The sequence below is a fragment of the Hordeum vulgare genome, unplaced genomic scaffold (assembly GCF_904849725.1).
Source record: "Hordeum vulgare subsp. vulgare unplaced genomic scaffold, MorexV3_pseudomolecules_assembly, whole genome shotgun sequence".
NCBI lineage: Eukaryota > Viridiplantae > Streptophyta > Magnoliopsida > Poales > Poaceae > Hordeum > Hordeum vulgare.
In genome coordinates this window covers 18,459-38,697 of record NW_025422581.1, presented here as the reverse complement: position 1 = coordinate 38,697, position 20,239 = coordinate 18,459, and the positions used below count along the sequence as shown (strand labels likewise).

The 20,239-nt window shown below is 36.7% G+C and overlaps 2 protein-coding genes and 4 non-coding genes across 6 annotated transcripts; 2 read left to right on the top strand and 4 right to left on the bottom strand.

The window, feature by feature from the left end:
* Positions 1-412: 412 nt before the first annotated feature.
* Positions 413-9,879, bottom strand: LOC123420608 (photosystem I P700 chlorophyll a apoprotein A1). Its single transcript, XM_045107394.1, has one exon. It carries the CDS (start codon positions 9,665-9,667, stop codon positions 7,415-7,417), a length of 2,253 nt encoding a protein of 750 aa, XP_044963329.1. The 5' UTR covers positions 9,668-9,879; the 3' UTR covers positions 413-7,414.
* On the bottom strand, positions 4,263-4,334 carry TRNAR-UCU. The gene has a single exon. It is a non-coding gene; the product is annotated as a tRNA-Arg (tRNA).
* An 89-nt stretch (positions 9,880-9,968) lies between the features above and the next one.
* Positions 9,969-19,659, bottom strand: LOC123420614 (photosystem I assembly protein Ycf3). Its single transcript, XM_045107400.1, has 3 exons — positions 12,210-19,659; positions 11,223-11,450; positions 9,969-10,499 (listed from the first exon to the last, which is right to left on the bottom strand). The coding sequence occupies exons 1-3, from the start codon at positions 12,331-12,333 to the stop codon at positions 10,339-10,341; spliced, it is 513 nt and encodes a 170-aa protein (XP_044963335.1). The 5' UTR covers positions 12,334-19,659; the 3' UTR covers positions 9,969-10,338.
* Positions 12,944-13,030, top strand: TRNAS-GGA. The gene has a single exon. It is a non-coding gene; the product is annotated as a tRNA-Ser (tRNA).
* On the bottom strand, positions 14,246-14,318 carry TRNAT-UGU. Its single transcript has one exon. It is a non-coding gene; the product is annotated as a tRNA-Thr (tRNA).
* Positions 15,915-15,987, top strand: TRNAF-GAA. The gene has a single exon. It is a non-coding gene; the product is annotated as a tRNA-Phe (tRNA).
* Positions 19,660-20,239: the final 580 nt, after the last annotated feature.

The window sequence follows — 20,239 nt, the reverse complement described above, 5'->3', positions numbered from 1 at the left end:
GGAGAGAGAATAGAATAGACTATATTATGGAATTTTCAAAGTATATATGCATTAAGGAGGGTGGAGTCAGGCTAGATCTATACTATAATAAATATCCTTAATATCTATAAGTGGAGTCCTCTTTTATGCGGGTTTCCACTTTAAGCAATGATTTTAGAATCCGATTCAATAGAAAATGAGAAAATATGCAAACAAAATAGAAGAAACAAATGTATATAGGATATTGATATTATATTATATATTCCTAGGTTAGATTCATTATCTAATCCGATATATGGATATAGAATTCCCTTCTATGTAGTTCGGACAATTCACATTTCAATTTGATTTCAATTTGTACTTTTTAGTTACTTTACTTCTCCCCAATAGAGCTTAGAAGTAAGAATTTTTTGGTTGATTGTATCCTTAACCATTTCTTTTTTTTTGACACGAGGAACTACTCACCATGAATCCACTAATTGCTGCTGCTTCTGTTATTGCTGCTGGATTGGCCGTAGGGCTTGCTTCTATTGGACCTGGAGTTGGTCAAGGTACTGCTGCAGGACAAGCTGTAGAAGGTATTGCGAGACAGCCAGAAGCAGAAGGTAAAATACGAGGTACTTTATTGCTTAGTCTAGCTTTTATGGAAGCTTTAACAATTTATGGACTAGTTGTGGCACTAGCGCTTTTATTTGCGAACCCTTTTGTTTAATCCTAAAAAAAAAAGTTCTTTCGATTTCGATTAGATACTTTTTTCTTTTTTTAGTAAATTGGTATTTGCTTCCGCAATTCCAATTATATCAATACTTTATTTAATTTACTCCTATTTATTACTCCTGGAATTATCTATTTATCGGGACAGATAATACCGCATTCTAGGAAGGGCTGAGTTGAGTATGATTAATTTAGAAGATATGCTCGCCTTCTTATTTCCCGTCCTTAGTTTAGGAAAGTGGAAAGTTTTTTCCTTTTATTTTAGGAATTTTGGGAACGGAACATTTCAACAAAGGAAGCCTTTCACCGGTCAAACAAGACCTAAGACTTAATCTAAAAGAAATTACTAGATTGAATCTATTTGCATTAAAAAAACCGATCAAAAAAGGGCGAGCGAAGTAAGTGATCGAAAAACTTTGTTCTTTGTTCGTCCTATCTATAAGAGGAGAGCATATGAAAAATGTAACCCATTCTTTCGTTTTTTTAGCTCACTGGCCATCCGCTGGCAGTTTCGGGCTTAATACCGATATTTTAGCAACAAATCTAATAAATCTAACTGTAGTGGTTGGTGTTTTGATTTTTTTTGGAAAGGGAGTGTGTGCGAGTTGTCTATTTCAAGAATAGATTGGATCTATCCGGCTGCACTTTAGAATATTTTTTAGTATTTTTCGGATAAATAAGAAAAGGGTGCACGATCTCGACGAATTACTTCTGAATAAATTCAGAAATCATATGGAAGAACCATAGCATTTCGCGACTCATTGGTAAATCAATTTTGATTCTCTATAAACCAAGAATGTGAGACCATTAACACGGTTAAAGCTAAACTGCTTGAAGTCCAGGCAAAAAGAGGTACTCTTTCTACAACTATATTAGTATTAGTACCGAATTTAAACGGGAAATAGCTAATGTAAAATTTATCTGATATAGAACACTCATATCGATAAAATGGTTTGAACTATTTACTAGAAAAAAAAAGAAGGGGCACCCTGCCCTTTTTTAACCAATGCCGAATCGACGACCTATGTATAAAAAAGAGAAATTTTTTGGATTTGAAGAAAAAAAAAAAAGAATTCTATTAATTTTCATTTTCCATTTATTTAGTTAGTTTTTCTTAATGAAATTGAAATTATTAACTAAAGGGCAAATATAAATAAAGAAACAACTTTGCTGACCATGATATATTTTTATCTAGGCGGAAGAGTCCTCTTAATATTTATCTAGTCTTATATAGGTTTCGGTATATTGAAATATAAACATAAAAAATAAGATAGAGGATAGGCTCATTACTTATACTTAAAAAAAGATATGGAAATTGCTATAGCAAAAAAAGAAAAAAAGGAGCGTGAGAGCCAAATGAATCGAAAGATTCATGTTTGGTTCGGGAAGAGATCATAAAAGTTGTAAACTTACAAAATAATCTACTTTCATTAAAAGATTTATTAGATAATCGAAAACAGAGGATCTTGAGTACTATTCGAAATTCAGAAGAATTGCGTAGAGGGACCATTGAGCAACTCGAAAAAGCTCGGATTCGATTACAGAAAGTCGAACTAGAAGCGGATGAGTATCGAATGAATGGATACTCTGAGATAGAACGAGAAAAAGCAAATTTGATTAATGCTACTTCTATTAGTTTGGAACAATTAGAAAAGTCTAAAAACGAAACCCTTTATTTTGAAAAACAAAGGGCAATGAATCAGGTCCGACAGCGGGTTTTCCAACAGGCCGTACAAGGAGCTCTAGGAACTCTGAATAGTTGTTTGAATACCGAGTTACATTTCCGTACGATTCGTGCTAATATTGGCATTCTCGGGTCCCTGGAATGGAAGAGATAATTAAATTAATTAGGCCTTGAACTTCTACTTTCGTTTAGAATTTAGGCATTATTTTTCCCCTTGCTTTCGAAAAAAGAGTCAAGAAACACTAATGGCAACCCTTCGAGTCGACGAAATTCATAAAATTCTCCGCGAACGTATTGAACAATATAATAGGAAAGTAGGGATTGAGAATATAGGTCGCGTAGTTCAAGTGGGGGATGGGATTGCTCGTATTATAGGTCTTGGTGAAATAATGTCGGGTGAATTAGTCCAATTTGCAGAAGGTACTAGGGGTATTGCTCTGAATTTGGAATCCAAAAATGTTGGGATTGTATTAATGGGCGATGGGTTGATGATACAAGAGGGCAGTTTTGTAAAAGCAACAGGAAGAATTGCTCAGATACCCGTGAGTGAGGCTTACTTGGGTCGTGTTGTAAATGCTCTGGCTAAACCTATTGATGGGAAAGGCGAAATTATAGCTTCCGAATCTCGCTTAATTGAATCTCCTGCTCCAAGTATAATTTCCAGGCGTTCCGTATACGAACCTCTTCAAACAGGGCTTATTGCTATCGATTCGATGATTCCTATAGGGCGCGGTCAGCGAGAGTTAATTATTGGGGACAGACAGACTGGCAAAACAGCAGTAGCTACAGATACAATTCTCAATCAAAAAGGGCAAGGTGTAATATGTGTTTATGTAGCTATCGGTCAAAGAGCATCCTCCGTAGCTCAAGTAGTAACTACTTTCCATGAGGAGGGGGCCATGGAATACACTATTGTAGTAGCTGAAATGGCGGATTCACCTGCTACATTACAATACCTCGCTCCTTATACGGGAGCAGCCCTGGCTGAGTATTTTATGTACCGCGAACGGCATACTTTAATAATTTATGATGATCTCTCCAAACAGGCACAAGCTTATCGCCAAATGTCCCTTCTATTAAGAAGACCTCCCGGCCGTGAGGCTTATCCAGGGGATGTTTTTTATTTGCATTCACGCCTTTTAGAAAGAGCCGCTAAATTAAATTCTCTTTTAGGCGAAGGAAGTATGACCGCTTTACCAATAGTTGAGACTCAATCTGGAGACGTTTCCGCCTATATTCCTACTAATGTAATCTCCATTACAGATGGACAAATATTCTTATCGGCGGATCTATTCAATGCCGGAATTCGACCCGCTATTAATGTGGGTATTTCTGTTTCCAGAGTAGGATCCGCGGCTCAAATTAAAGCCATGAAACAAGTAGCTGGCAAATCAAAATTGGAACTAGCTCAATTCGCAGAGTTACAAGCCTTTGCACAATTCGCCTCTGCTCTCGATAAAACAAGTCAGAATCAATTGGCAAGGGGTCGACGATTAAGGGAATTGCTTAAACAATCCCAGGCAAATCCTCTCCCAGTGGAAGAGCAGATAGCTACTATTTATACCGGAACAAGAGGATATCTTGATTCGTTAGAAATCGAACAGGTAAATAAATTTCTGGATGAGTTACGTAAACACCTAAAAGATACTAAACCTCAATTCCAAGAAATTATATCTTCTAGCAAGACATTCACCGAGCAAGCGGAAATCCTTTTGAAGGAAGCTATTCAGGAACAGCTGGAACGGTTTTCCCTTCAGTAACAAATAAATTTGGCATATCTACTCTTGTTATTTTGCATGTCTACTCTTGTTATTTGAATCATGCAAAAAAGTTTTCTTTGTTTTTAGTTTAGTATAGTTATTTAAAGAATAGATAGAAATAAGATTGCGTCCAATAGGATTTGAACCTATACCAAAGGTTTAGAAGACCTCTGTCCTATCCATTAGACAATGGACGCTTTTCTTTCGTATTTTATTCTTTCTTTTATTCTTTCTTTTATTTGTTGTCTTCTTCCGAGAAAAAACTGTTAGACCAAAACTCTTTTAGGAAATCAAAAAATCCAGATACAAATGGATGATGTATATATCATGCATATATCATTAAAGAAGGAGTATGGGGCCGGTAGTGGGAATCGAACCCGCAACCCCAAGGTTATGAGACTTATGAGCTACCAAACTGCTCTATACTCTTAAACTAAAGAGGGGTAACTAGTGGATAAAAGAGGGTTCGATACGTCCCTCTACCATATCTATACAAATAGAATAGTCCATTTATACAGAATGGTAAAGAGGGCTCCTCTATGATTATCAATTCCAGAAATCCATACAAATACGAAAGGGTATTTTATCCTTACCAACTGGATCTTGTTGCACCCGGTAATAAACATTCATAAACCATTTCTCGAAGTACGTGTCCGGATAGCCCAAAATGTCGATAGTTAGCTCTAGGTCTTCCGGTCAAAAAACAACGTCGATGAAGGCGTGTAGGTGCACTATTACGCGGTAGGGATTGCAATTTTTCTCGCATTTTCGTTTTTTCACTCAAACTCAAGGGAGAAACTTTGCTTCTTATCTTTTTTTTTAAAGATTGACGAATCAAATGATATTTCTGTTCTAATTTCTGCCGCTTCTTCTCCCTCTGAATCAAACTCTTTTTTGCCATAATGTGCCGTTGCTATTATTATCAAGTATACGGTTCTAATCCTAGATGGAAAAATAAATAGAAAAAGAAATTTAAGAAGGCGGATCCTCCCTCTCTATCAAGAGTAATGAACTAGGTGCTGATACAGTACAAAAAAACAAACTAAATTAACCAAACTTGCCTGATGTTGAGGCAATCAAGAAAGCTGCATAAGTGAATATATAACCCACGGAAAAGTGAGCTAATCCAACCAATCTTGCTTGCACAATGGAAAGAGCCACAGGCTTATCTCTCCAGCGAATTAAATTAGCTAAAGGTGTGCGTTCATGAGCCCATGCTAAAGTCTCAATTAATTCCTGCCAATACCCCCGCCAAGAAATTAAGAACATAAATCCAGTAGCCCAAACAAGATGTCCAAATAAGAACATCCAAGCCCATACCGATAAACTATTCATCCCAAAAGGATTATATCCATTGATAAGTTGTGAAGAGTTTAACCATAGGTAATCTCTTAACCATCCCATCAAATAAGTGGAGGATTCATTAAATTGTGAAACGTTGCCCTGCCATAATGTGATATGTTTCCAATGCCAATAAAAAGTAACCCACCCAATGGTATTTAACATCCAGAAAACTGCCAAATAAAATGCGTCCCAAGCAGAAATATCACAAGTACCGCCGCGCCCTGGGCCGTCACAAGGAAAACTATACCCAAAATCCTTTTTATCCGGCATTAATTTGGAACCGCGTGCGTCTAAAGCGCCCTTTACTAAAATCAATGTAGTTGTATGCAAACCTAGAGCAATAGCATGATGAACCAAGAAATCCCCAGGTCCTATTGTTAAGAAAAGCGAATTACTATTCTCATTAACAGCATTCAACCATCCGGGCAACCATAGGCTTCGACCCGCATTGAAAGCGGGGCCATTCGTTGAAGATAAGAGTATATCGAACCCATATGTCGTCTTGCCATGAGCAGATTGTATCCATTGGGCAAATATAGGTTCGATCAAGATTTGCTTTTCTGGAGTACCAAAAGCAAGCATGACGTCGTTATGAACATAAAGGCCCAAGGTATGGAATCCTAGAAAGAGGCTAGCCCAACTTAAATGAGATATGATAGCTTCTTTATGGTCTAACATTCTTGCCAATACATTATCCTCATTCTGTTCCGGATTGTAATCCCTAATGAAAAAAATAGCTCCATGAGCAAAAGCCCCTGTCATGATGAACCCCGCAATATATTGGTGATGAGTATATAAAGCAGCTTGAGTAGTAAAGTCTTGTGCTATGAATGCATAAGGAGGTAAAGAGTACATATGTTGAGCTACTAAGGAAGTAATAACCCCTAAAGAAGCTAGAGCAAGACCTAACTGAAAATGAATCGAATTGTTGATTGTGTCATAAAGGCCCTTATGCCCACGCCCTAATCGACCCCCCGGAGGAGTATGCGCTTCTAAAAGATCTTTAATACTGTGCCCAATTCCGAAGTTAGTTCGATACATGTGACCGGCAATGAGAAAAATAAATGCAATAGCTAAATGATGGTGAGCCATATCAGTCAGCCACAAACTTTGTGTTTGTGGATGGAATCCCCCAAGAAGAGTTAGAATGGCAGTTCCCGCTCCTTGAGCGGTACCAAATAAATGATTACTCGAATCAGGGTTTTGGGCATAAAGATTCCACTGACCCGTCAAAAGGGGTCCCAACCCCTGGGGATAGGGTAATACATCTAAGAAATTATTCCATCGAACGTACTCCCCCCTGGATGCGGGAATAGCAACATGAACTAAATGTCCTGTCCAAGCCAAAGAACTTACCCCGAAAAGTCCTGACAAATGATGATTGAGACGAGATTCCGCGTTTTTGAACCACGAAAGGCTTGGTTTCCATTTGGGTTGTAGATGTAACCAACTCGCTATTAAGGACAGCGTAGAAAGAAATAATAGAAAAAGAGCTCCAGTATAAAGATCTTCATTGGTGCGTAATCCTATTGTATACCACCACTGATAAACCCCAGAATAAGCAATATTCACTGGACCAGCAGCACCTCCTCGAGTAAAGGCTTCCACAGCGGGTTGACCAAAATGAGGATCCCAAATCGCATGAGCAATAGGTCTTACGTGTAAAGGATCCTGTATCCATGATTCAAAATTTCCTTGCCAAGCTACATGAAACAGATTTCCGGACGTCCATAGAAAGATTATTGCTAATTGCCCAAAGTGAGAAGCAAAAATGTTCTGATAAAGACGTTCTTCAGTAATATCATCATGACTTTCGAAATCATGTGCGGTAGCAATACCAAACCAAATACGACGAGTAGTGGGGTCCTGAGCTAAGCCTTGGCTAAACCTGGGAAATCTTAATTCCATAATGCCTTTCAAATCCTCCTAGCCACTATCCTACTGCAATAATTCTCGCTAAGAAGAATGCCCATGTCGTGGCAATTCCACCCAGAAGGTAATGGGTTACTCCTACAGCACGTCCTTGTATAATGCTCAAGGCTCTAGGCTGAGTAGCAGGAGCAACTTTTAATTTGTTATGAGCCCAAACGATAGATTCAATGAGTTCTTGCCAATAACCACGGCCGCTGAATAAAAACATTAAACTGAAGGCCCAGACAAAATGAGCACCTAAGAAAAAAAGACCATATGCAGATAATGAAGAACCATAAGACTGAATGACTTGCGATGCCTGTGCCCACAAGAAATCTCGAAGCCACCCATTAATCGTAATGGAACTCTGTGCAAAGTTTCCCCCTGTAATATGAGTTACCACCCCTTGATCACTTATGGTACCCCAAACATCCGACTGCATTTTCCAACTGAAATGGAAAATGACTACCGAAATTGCATTGTACATCCAGAATAAACCTAAGAAAACATGATCCCAAGCAGATACTTGACATGTTCCCCCTCGGCCAGGCCCATCGCAAGGAAAGCGAAAACCTAGATTTGCTTTATCGGGTATCAAACGGGAACTCCGAGCAAATAAAACACCTTTCAAAAGTATTAATACAGTCACATGTATGGTAAATGCATGAATGTGATGGACTAAAAAATCTGCGGTTCCTAATGGAATCGGTAACAAAGCCACTTTGCCACCTACTGCTACTAACTCGCCGCCTCCCCACGTTAAGCTAGTACTTGTTGTTGCACCAGGAGCTGTTACGCCAGGCGCAGTAGCATGGATATTTTGTACCCATTGAGCAAAGATAGGTTGTAATTGTATGGCGGTATCCGAAAACATATCTTGTGGACGGCCTAAAGCACTCATGGTATCATTATGAATGTACAAGCCAAAACTGTGAAAACCTAGAAATATACATACCCAGTTAAGGTGGGATATGATTGCATCGCGGTGTCTAAGGACGCGATCTAATAGATCGTTGTATCGAGTAGTTGGATCATAGTCTCTTACCATAAAAATTGCTGCATGTGCAGCAGCACCGACTATTAGAAATCCGCCAATCCACATGTGGTGTGTGAACAAGGAAAGTTGTGTACCATAGTCAGTAGCTAGGTATGGATAGGGAGGCATAGAATACATATGATGAGCTACAACAATGGTTGTAGAGCCTAGCATAGCTAGGTTAAGAGATAATTGAGCATGCCATGACGTTGTTAAGATTTCATAAAGACCCTTATGGCCTTGTCCTGTAAATGGGCCCTTGTGAGCCTCCAAAATATCTTTAAGTCCATGGCCAATACCCCAGTTGGTCCTATACATATGACCTGCGATTAGGAAAAGAATAGCAATAGCTAAATGATGGTGTGCAATATCGGTCAGCCAGAGACCACCGGTTACTGGATCTAGTCCTCCACGAAAAGTCAGAAATTCTGCGTATTTGGACCAATTTAAAGTGAAAAAAGGGGTTGCTCCTTCGGCAAAACTAGGATAAAGTTGAGCCAAAAGGTCCCGATTCAAGATAAATTCATGAGGAAGTGGTATCTCTTTAGGATCCACCCCAGCGTCAAGAAATTGGTTAATTGGTAAAGATACATGAATTTGGTGTCCCGCCCAAGAAAGAGACCCAAGTCCTAATAATCCCGCTAAGTGGTGATTCAACATGGATTCTACATCTTGGAACCAGGCCAATTTGGGAGCGGCTTTGTGATAATGGAACCAACCAGCAAAAAGCATTAACGCTGCAAAAACCAATGCACCAATTGCAGTACAATAGAGTTGTAATTCACTAGTTATTCCAGATGCTCGCCAAAGCTGAAAAAAACCAGAGGTTATTTGGATTCCTCGGAAACCCCCACCTACATCACCATTCAATATTTCTTGCCCTACTATAGGCCAAACTACCTGAGCACTGGGTCCAATGTGAGTAGGATCACTTAGCCATGCTTCATAATTGGAAAAACGGGCACCATGAAAGTACATGCCACTCAACCAAAGAAAGATAATGGAAAGTTGCCCGAAATGAGCACTAAAAACTTTTCTAGAAATCTCCTCCAAATCACCAGTATGACTATCGAAATCGTGAGCATCAGCATGTAGGTTCCAGATCCAAGTGGTAGTATCAGGGCCCTTAGCTAGTGTTCTTGAGAAATGGCCGGGTCTCGCCCATTCCTCAAAAGATGTTTTTACAGGATCCCTATCCACAACAATTTTTACTTCTGGTTCCGGCGAACGAATAATCATTAACTCCTCCTCTTTCCGGACAAGACATACAAAGAGACCCGCCAACTGTCTTTTTTTTTAGTGAATCTTTGAAAGATAGATTTTGAAAGATAGATTTTGAAAGATAGATATTGTGATTAGTTCTTTTCTTTACTATACTACCACCCTTCTTTTTTTTTAGTTATTCACTGGAGCAATTATATATTAAAGTCAATCCGAGGCAAGTGTTCGGATCTATTATGACATAAAGGTTAGGTGCCTAACGGACATTGTTTATCTTGAAAAAACAAATATTTCTCGGCGTAAGAAAAAATCTTTTTTATTTTAAATTTAAGAAACTAGTGTATTTTTTTTTAGGGCATAAGCTCCTATCTATATCTACTTTCCTTGAGCATAATATAGGGTTTTTTATTTTTTATTTGATTCTAAATTCCAAGATAACTCATTAGAATTATTAATAAGATGGTTCTAATATATTAGCAATATTTAGATTGGCCCCCTTTTTTTTATTCACTTTATTACTTCTATTCTAGACCCTATCCCTATGGTTTATTCTTATGAAATATCTTATAAAATAGAAGGTATAAGAAATGGATATAATGAAATTCTTGATTCGATCTTACGACCTAATTTATTTGATTAATGGATCAACAACCAAACCATCCATTTTAGGAAAAAAAAGGAGCATGGTCTTATTCAAATTCAAAGCGCTTCGTAATCTTCAACCAGTTTTGTGCTTCAATATAATTTCCCGGAGTAAGCGCTATAGCTTGTTTCCAATATTCAGCAGCTTGATCAAACCAAGCTTCCGCAATTTCCGAATCACCCTCTAGAATGGCCTGTTCTCCTCGGTCGGAATAGGCAGTTCCTTCCCTTAGAACCGTACTTGAGAGTTTCCTACCTCATACGGCTCAGAAATTGCTATCTTAATTTCCCCTATCTTAACTGAATTCGATTTATCAAAAATCGATCCAATTTGTTCTTGTGTTAAGCAGAAGAAATTAATTACCTAAGTTTCAAACCCTAATTTTTCTCAATAATTAGTTTGATCTTTTTTCCCACCTTCAGAAGAATGAAGCATAGATAGATATAGAGCCTTCGTTCAAATTTTCTGAAAGGTAACTATCCCGGTTTCATATATGAAATCTCTATAGAATCCTTGAAAAAGACTTTTTTCCATAAGAAAGAAAAAAGAACTTACTATCTTTGGGATCTGATACTACACCGCTGCTTAATCCCTTAGTGGATCGGCTCTATTACATAAGCGGATTCCTAAATTTTGCCCCATATCATGGGATAAGTAAGCAGTTTTTTTTAGTTGTATCGACCCAGTCGCTCACTAATTGATCTTTACGGTGCTTTCTCTATCAATTTGAGAAACTTTATCCATAGAGTAGTAGTATAGGCCATACTTTCTTCGTTTTTTGATTCTCGTGAAGTGTCCTTCCTTCCTACAGCTGATAGGGAAAAATCGTTGTTTTTACGATCCCTATGTAGAAAGCCCTTTTTTCCAGTATTTACTAGAAAATTTGATCCTCTCTTTTTTTGTCTTTCTATAGTGGAGATAGTCGCACGTAATGACAGATCACGGCCATATTATTAAAAGCTTGCGGTAAGAAGGGGTTTCGTTCTAGTGCCCGGAAATAATATTCCAAAGCCTTTGTATGCTCTCCATTGCTTGTGTGTATAAGGCCTATGTTATAGAGTATATAACTTCGATCATAGGGATCGATTTCTAGTCGCGTAGCTTCATAATAATTTTGCAAAGCTTCCGCATAATTTCCTTCGGATTGAGCCAACATCCGTTACGGTCGTTCATTCTATTCAAAAAATCTCCGTTCCAAAACCGTACATGAGGTTTTCATCTCATACGGCTCCTCCCTTCTGTACATAATAGTACTAAGCGAAATAATCTTAATCTATAGAATCAAAATAGAATTAGTCCCGTCTCATTATGAACCGAAAGGGGCTGGTATTTTTCCAAGAAATCTCTAGCCAACCTTCCCACAAGAGGTTTTTCTTAACACCAATGAATTCTATTAATGCTAGAGGAAAACGATAGCTCCAATAATTTCTTTGTTCTCAACGCCTCCTATTTAGAGGAATTAGCTACTTCAACGATCTTTGATGGTTATAGGGGTATCCAAAGTACAAACCTGATGGTTGTTTGTTATCCCAACCATTCTTCCCAGCCCTGATACCGATCAGGAAAGGGGTAATTTCTACCAAAGTTTTTCTCTTGTTGATTCCTATTTCTAGGTGTAGTGCTTTTCTCCCCTATGCTGCCTACGGATACTAATAGAGTGGCCTGTAATCCATACCATACCATATCCTGTAGGTGTAACCTTTCGCTCAATACTCAAATCTACAATTGAAGTATCTGAAGCCGCATCAATCGAGGATACACGACGGAAGGAATTGTTAGTTCGCCTCACCTTCCCGAAGCGTGGGTTTGCTTGCTTTACAAATTTGGTTCTCTCTATGCCAACCCCTTTTCTTTTTCCTAAGACTGAGGTATAGGTAGGTCTAAAAAAAAGCAAAAAAAAAAAGAGTCAAATCGCACCATCTCTATAATAAGTAAATGCCTTTTTTTCTCCTGAGGTTGTCGGAATTATTCGCAATAAAATATTGGCTATAATTGAGAAGGTCTTATCAATGAAATTTCCATTTACACGGGATCTAGGCATAATTCCCAAGCCATTCTATATAGAATTGTTTTCATTCCTTCACAAAATAACATAAAAACAAACACATTCGATTCTTATAATTATAAATAGATTGATCCATATGCTCTAAATCCATATGTTTTAAATGGATAAGAGAGATATGGATTTTCCGCTCAGCTCAAATTGTATCCTTTTCCTTCTGCTTGGACACGAAGAGATATGCAATATTTGACTAAGACTGGATTTCATTCCACTTTCCTATTTCTGAACAACAACTTATGTCATCAACTATTTCGTGTTTTCAAAGTTATTAATTGTCTCATACTCTATTTTTGATTTCAATGGTGTAGCGTATCTTATGCAAACGGAATTCTAAGGTTTCTTTATTTTATTATGCAATAAGAAGAATTCTTGCATTCTCTTTTTCTTTAGTTGCGGGAAAACCTAAATTAAAACTTTTATTTTATAGCGAGCGCAATTTCTAGTAAAAAATCCTGTATCCTTCCACCTAGATCAAAAGGAATTTTTCCAATAGAACTAGGGAACCCCCGAGCGGTTGCGGTTGTACCTGTACTGCAGGAATAAGAAAACTCGCTATTCACTCAGTTTATTTTCCATAATAAGTTATGTAGGAAAGATGGCCGAGCGGTTCAAGGCGTAGCATTGGAACTGCTATGTAGACTTTTGTTTACCGAGGGTTCGAATCCCTCTCTTTCCGTTTTTCTTAATTCATCAACGTTAAGGATCACAATGTATCAAATCAAATAGCAATTTATTCCAGTAATAATATCTTATATTATCTTATTTTTATTTAATAGAAATTAAAAATTCTCTATAGCAAATTACTGTGGTATGTAAACATAGAGGAAAAAAGCAAAAAGGATCCTAATCCTAGGGTTAATCAATTTTAGCTAGTTGATGGGAAAATACGAATTAATGGTAATGGTCTTAGGGCTATTTAGTTCGGGGAAAGGGGAAGGGGAAGAAAATTCTATGAACCTTTCCTTTTTTCATTAAGTTCAAGTCTGACGAGAGTAATATTCTACAACTAACAACTCATTTATTTTGAGACCGACCCACTTCCTATCTAGGATTTTATTTACTAGTCCTTTATATTCCAATGTGTCAATCGTCAAATGGCTTGGCAATTTCCCCGGGTCCGATGAAGCAATATAATTTTGAACCAGACCTTTTGATCTTTGGTTATCTTTCGTAGTAATAATATCTCGGGGTTTGCAACGAAAACTTGGTATATTGACTATACGGCCATTAACTAAAATATGTCTATGGTTGACTAATTGGCGGGCCCCAGGAATGGTTGAAGCCATACCCAATCGAAAAAGGATATTATCCAAACGCATTTCAAGTAATTGTAGTAAAACCTGGCCTGTTGACCTTTTTGCTTTTCCAGCGATATGTACATATCTAAGTAATTGTCGTTCTGTCAGACCATAATGAAAACGCAATTTCTGTTTTTCTTGAAGACGAATACGATATTGCTCCTTTTTCCCAGAATTGAATTTTTTTTTAAGATTACTTCCGGATTTAGGTGTTTTTCTAGTGAGTCCTGGTAAAGCTCCCAAACGGCGTATTTTTTTTAAACGAGGTCCTCGATAACGGGACATGAAGACTCCTTTTTTTTATTGAAATTTCATTTTACACAATTAATTTCATTGTATTTACATTACAGAATACATCGAAATTAAAACTGAATTAAACTACAGGATAAACAGAGTAAAATCAACTAAAGTACCACAAAAAATGGAATTTCATCAAAATCTGTATTTTTTGTATTTTTTGTATATATATTATTTATTTTATTGTTTTGTATCTAGCAAAATAGTAAGGTAAAAAACATAAAAGATCCTGGATTCTCCATTTAATTCGGAAAAAAAGAGATTCTTGTTCGTAGAACATCGATAGAGAAAAAAAAAGCCGACTATCGGATTTGAACCGATGACCCTCGCATTACAAATGCGATGCTCTAACCTCTGAGCTAAGTGGGCTTACATAACGGAAATAGTGTAACAAATAGAAATAGGTATAGTATAGGAAATCCGTAAAATCTCAGATATTAGTTATTACTCTTAGCTATTAACTAGTTCTAAATTTGAAGTTCTACTTATAAAAAAATACTAAATAAAAAAATACTAAAACTTCTTAAAGATAAAGTTAGCTTGATATGCTTAACTATAGGATATTTAAAAAGAAAATTATAGACTTTATGGGTATTTTCATTCGATCATTATAGACTTTATTATTTGTTAATAATTTGAGGATTAATATTTCACTAAGGGGAACATAAAGTCAGAGTAAATAAAATTGATAATTCTGATTAGAAAAAAAGAATAAATATCCAGCGTTATAGTATAATTTCGAATACTATAAAAAAGTAAGACGGGAGGTGGGGGAGATAAAAAGTTTTGGATATATTGATTCGGATTGAATTGCAAATACATCAAGGATAGAATCAATGTAATTCAGAATTGCAATAAGCAAGCGGGGTCTCTCAAATAGAGTCGAACTGAACTGCTAGACTACGTTGAGTGATGAACTCAATGATTCAAAAAAAAAACTAAGAGATGGATGAAATTACACAAGGAATCCTGGTCTCAAAGAAGAGGGAAGTGGGGATATGGCGAAATCGGTAGACGCTACGGACTTGATTGTATTGAGCCTTGGTATGGAAACCTGCTAAGTGGTAACTTCCAAATTCAGAGAAACCCTGGAATTAAAAAAGGGCAATCCTGAGCCAAATCCGTGTTTTGAGAAGGGATTCTCGAACTAGAATACAAAGGAAAAGGATAGGTGCAGAGACTCAATGGAAGCTGTTCTAACGAATCGAGTTAATTACGTTGTGTTGTTAGTGGAATTCCTTCTAATTCTAAATTAGAGAAAGAGGGGTTTTATACTTTATACATTTAATAAACACGTATAGATACTGACATAGCAAACGATTAATCACAGAACTCATATTATAATATAGGTTCTTTATCTTTTTTAAAATTTCAAAATAAAATTCGAAATGATTATGAAATAAAAAACTCATATCATAATTTTATTTTGAATTATTGTGAATCCACTCCATTCGAATATTGAATAATCAAATTCTTCAATTCAAATTCAAAGTTTTGAGAACTTTTAAAAAGAAAGTGGATTAATCGGACGAGGACAAAGAGAGAGTCCCATTCTACATGTCAATACTGACAACAATGAAATTTCTAGTAAAAGGAAAATCCGTCGACTTTTTAAGTTGTGAGGGTTCAAGTCCCTCTATCCCCAAATCCTCTTTTTTTTTCTTTTTATCAATGGGTTTAAGATTCATTAGCTTTCTCATTCTACTCTTTCACAAAGGAAAGGAATGCGAAGAGAACTCAATGGATCTTATCCTATTCATTGAATAGATTTCTTTTTTATTAGAGTATCGGCAAGAAATCTTGGTTATTCACTCTATTTTTAAGTATTATTTAAGTAAACCATGCACAATGCATAGGGCTACCCCCCCCCTTTCAAATTTTGAATTTGAAATACTTTAATTGATTTTTTAGTCCTTTTAATTGACATAGATACAAATACTCTACTAGGATGATGCACAAGAAAAGGTCAGGATAGCTCAGTTGGTAGAGCAGAGGACTGAAAATCCTCGTGTCACCAGTTCAAATCTGGTTCCTGGCAGAGAAAAAAAAAGATCCACCGAATAGGTATTGATCCAAATACCTCGAGATGGATTGTGATACATATTTATTAATAATATATAATATAGATAGAGTATGATTTATTCATCTAAGTGGATAAATCTATAATATAAATATAGAGGCACTTCTTTTTAGAGAAGTTTTAAAATATACCCTTTCTTTATGATAAGGAAGGGGGTGAGATTAGGTTCCCCTTTATTTTTTTGCGTTTCTTTATTTTGTATTCCACTATTCCGACGAATATTTTTTTAGTCTTGCTTATCTTTATCTTATCTTATTTTCCTAGTTGTGCTAAGTCATGTGCGCGATACAAAGTTCCTGGTAGAGAACTTCTTTGAGTCATCCTATTTTTCTGTTCATATGAAGGAAATTAATATGTGATTTTCAAAATAGGGGAATCCAAATGAAACCCTTTTTTGGCTCAGTCTATCTGGAATGCTTTTGTATAATAGGAATTAATTATAAATAGGTATTCCGTTTCATCTAGGAAAAGAACCTAAAAATATTCCTTGACTTGAATAAAATCTGGAGTTGTGTTGTATAAGTGAGCACGAATTTCTTATCATTCAATGAGCATCTTGTATTTCATAAAAATTGGGGGTTATATAGTCCTTACGTAAGGGCCAGCCTATCCAACTTTCAGGCATTAGGATACGTTTAAGGCGCGGATGATTATCATAAGAGATTCCCACCATATCATAAGATTCGCGTTCTTGAAAATCGGCACTTCTCCAAATCCAGAAGACAGACGGAATTCTAGGATTATCCTTTTGGGCAAAGACTTTTATGCAGACTTCTTCTGGATTATCTATACCGTATTGTATTCTTGTAAGATGATACACGCTAGCTAAAGATCCACCGGGTGCTACATCATAAGCACATTGGGAGCGTAAATAATTATAACCATATACATATAAAATGACAGCAATGGAATCCCAATCCCCTGCTTTTATTTGTAAAGTCTCTATTCCTCGGTGATCAAAGCCCAAAGATCTATGAACCACCTCATGTTTGACTAGCCAATTAGATAACCAACCCTGCTGCATTGTCTTCATCTCTCCCTCTTTGTATAAATATTTCCCATTTCGGATGCAAGTTTGAAAGATTGCTCTGCTTTTTCTTTTTCTACACAAAAGAGCCCCCCCCTCCTAATTCACTAATTTGTAGGAAGGTACTGGACTTTTGGATTTTAAAAAAGTTTCAGAAGATATATCTAATGTCGATGGTGATTGATAGAGCAATTCTTGCTCATAAGTTCCTGTATGAGTACTGCGCCTAACATAAAGCTTGTGACTGGTAGTAAAACATCTTTTTTTATTTTGAGATAGAGTTCGATCCTCAACTATTTCTCGCGATATCTTCTTACGAAGTTTTGTTAGGGCATCTATAACTGCCTCCGGTTTAGGAGGGCAGCCCGGCAAGTAGACATCCACAGGAATTAACTTATCAACTCCCCGAACAGTACTATAGGAATCCGTACTGAACATTCCCCCTGTAATAGTACAGGCTCCCATAGCAATGACGTATTTTGGTTCAGGCATTTGCTCGTATAATCTCACTAAAGACGGAGCCATTTTCATTGTTACCGTACCGGCTGTTAAAATTAGGTCTGCTTGCCTAGGACTTGATCTTGGTACCAATCCATAACGATCAAAATCGAATCGTGAACCTATTAATGAAGCAAATTCAATGAAACAACAACTGGTACCGTATAGAAGGGGCCATAAACTGGAGAGTCTTGACCAATTCGAAAGATCATTTAGTGTAGTTGAAATAACAGAATTGGAACTTGTTTGGTCAAGTAAGGGAAACTCAATCAAATTCATAACTGTCTCAATAGAATCTTTTCCTTCTTTTTTTTTGTCTAAATATTCAGTTAAGACCATTCCAAGGCTCCTTTTCGCCATGCATAAACTAAACCGACAACTAAGATAAGCACGAAAATCAAAGCTTCGATAAAAACGGATACACCCAATACGTCGAAACTCATTGCCCAAGGGTATAGAAAGACGGTTTCCACATCAAAAACAACAAAAACGAGCGCAAACATATAATAGCGTATTCGGAATTGTACCCAAGCCCCTCCCATGGGTTCTATACCCGATTCATAACTAGAAAGCTTCTCTGGTCCTTCACTAACCGGGGCTAAAAGCCCTGAAATCGAAAATGCCAAAATAGGAATAAGGCTTGCTATTATTAGAAATGTCCAAAAAATATCATATTCGTGAAGCAGAAACATAATGTACTCCCATTAATGTGGAATAGGCGGAACTTAAATTAGTCAATTCAATTCAGCATTGTCAATTTATCCAGAACTTCTCTCTTTTCCTCGGTGAAACAAGAATCTTTTTTGTTCAAACAAAAGCGCTTAGTTTAGCCTTTGTTTCCTCTGTGCTGCATCTTCTTTAAAGATTCATCCAATGGAATCCCAACTCCCTTTCTTTTGGATTTCCATTCTATTTAGATATGGTGTATGTAGATCTAATTCTTATATAAAGAAAACTTTATCGTTTCACTTTGTCTCGCTTTCTCTAGAATCTCTATAAAAAAAGAATAGCTCTATCCTTTATTTACTATTTAATAATAATAAGAGACTATTAAATAAAAATGAGAATACTACTAATTAGAATAATTAGAACCTAATTAAGATAGTAGGACTAATCTATGCAGTATAATGAGAAGTAATACTATAAAAATAAAAATAAAGAACTCTATTTCAGAACTATGAGACAGAATATTCTGTTTTCTTATTTACTCTTTACTTTATTTTTTCTATTTTTCGTTTTTCTTTTCCTGTCTGTATGATTTTGATTTTCGATGAATGAGCCTTTGGTAATGCTTTTATCTCTATTCTATGTCGCAGGCGCCTATCCAGTCTATAAACAAATACTAATGCGAAAATGAAAACTATACTAAACTAAAGAAAACATAGGATAGAGATCCTAAAATAGAAAAAAGGGCATATTAGGGCTATACGGATTCGAACCGTAGACCTTCTCGGTAAAACAGATCAAACGGATTATTATCGAAATGATTTGAACTGTTTCAAAGACCCAACATGCATTTTTTTGCATTGGGCTCTTTCATAAACTGATTTAAAGATCAGTTAGTCCACCATAGTTTTTCTTTACGGAAAGATAATGAGATGGCTCCCTGTGCTCTGATTGATTTTTTGTATTATGATCTATCTAGGAGCAATACCAAAGTGTTTCAAAGGAGGATTACCTTGACTTAGGTCTGCCTCTGGTCTAAATTAAATCAACCTAAGTGAAATGGAGTCTCTATCGTTCCACTGCAAGAGTTAACTATGAGACTTCATACACCTTAAAGTTCATAGAACGAAAAGAAGTTTTTTGGAGGCCCTTATCCTCATTACGCCTAGCATTTAGTGGGCTGGATATTTACCTTATCAACTAGCAAATCCATAAGGGTTCTATTTGATTAGGCACCTGAATTGGCACCTGAATCGGACTGAACCGACTGTTTGTCAGGCTACTGTTCTCCTATTCTCTCGAATCTATGAAGTAAGACATTGATTTTGCAATAAGATCGATTATGTTCATTGCATAATAAGCTCCTTTGAAAAGCATTGGCGCACGTGTAAACGAGTTGCTCTACCGAACTGAGCTATAGCCCTTATCAGAGATATCTTAACATATAGAGAATTTCTTGTCAAGATGAATATTTTCTAATGCCAGAGGATATCCCTTTGATCTGTATCTGTTTAGTATTTAGTTTAGTATTTAGTATATAACAGACCAATAACAGAGCGGTATTGCTTAGAAAAGGGATTCAATATATAATCGATCGAAGTAATGGGTCTTCCTTTGTGGTGATAAATTGCCTACTTAACTCAGTGGTTAGAGTATTGCTTTCATACGGCGGGAGTCATTGGTTCAAATCCAATAGTAGGTAAGTAGGTAGAAAAATTACTAGATAGCATTGGACTTACTTCGCTTCGCTATCTAATAACTTTTTCTACCCCTCTTCCCTTTTTCTTTGTATCAACTATAAACCACTGGATTGTCTTCAATTGGATGGGGGAATCCAATTGACAGCCTCGATTCGTATCCTAGCTCGTCTGAGAGCGAGCTTCGCTTCAACCAAATCTTTCGTACCCTCAGCTTTACTCAAGTTAGCTTCGGCTATTTCAAGTGCCTTTTGAGCTTCTTCCGGATCAATATCACTACCCAGTTCCGCATCATTTCCTAAAATGATGATCTCATTATTAA

Excerpts from the sequence above, each read along its gene's own strand:
- LOC123420608 (XM_045107394.1), bottom strand. The coding sequence starts at position 9,667 with ATGATTATTCGTTCGCCGGAACCAGAAGTAAAAATTGTTGTGGATAGG.
- LOC123420614 (XM_045107400.1), bottom strand. The coding sequence starts at position 12,333 with ATGCCTAGATCCCGTGTAAATGGAAATTTCATTGATAAGACCTTCTCA. Across the intron at positions 11,451-12,209 it reads ATTTACTTATTATAGAGATG|GGATGTTGGCTCAATCCGAA; the intron begins GTGCGATTTGAC and ends AACGACCGTAAC. Across the intron at positions 10,500-11,222 it reads TATGGCCGTGATCTGTCATT|ACCGAGGAGAACAGGCCATT; the intron begins ACGTGCGACTAT and ends CTGCCTATTCCG.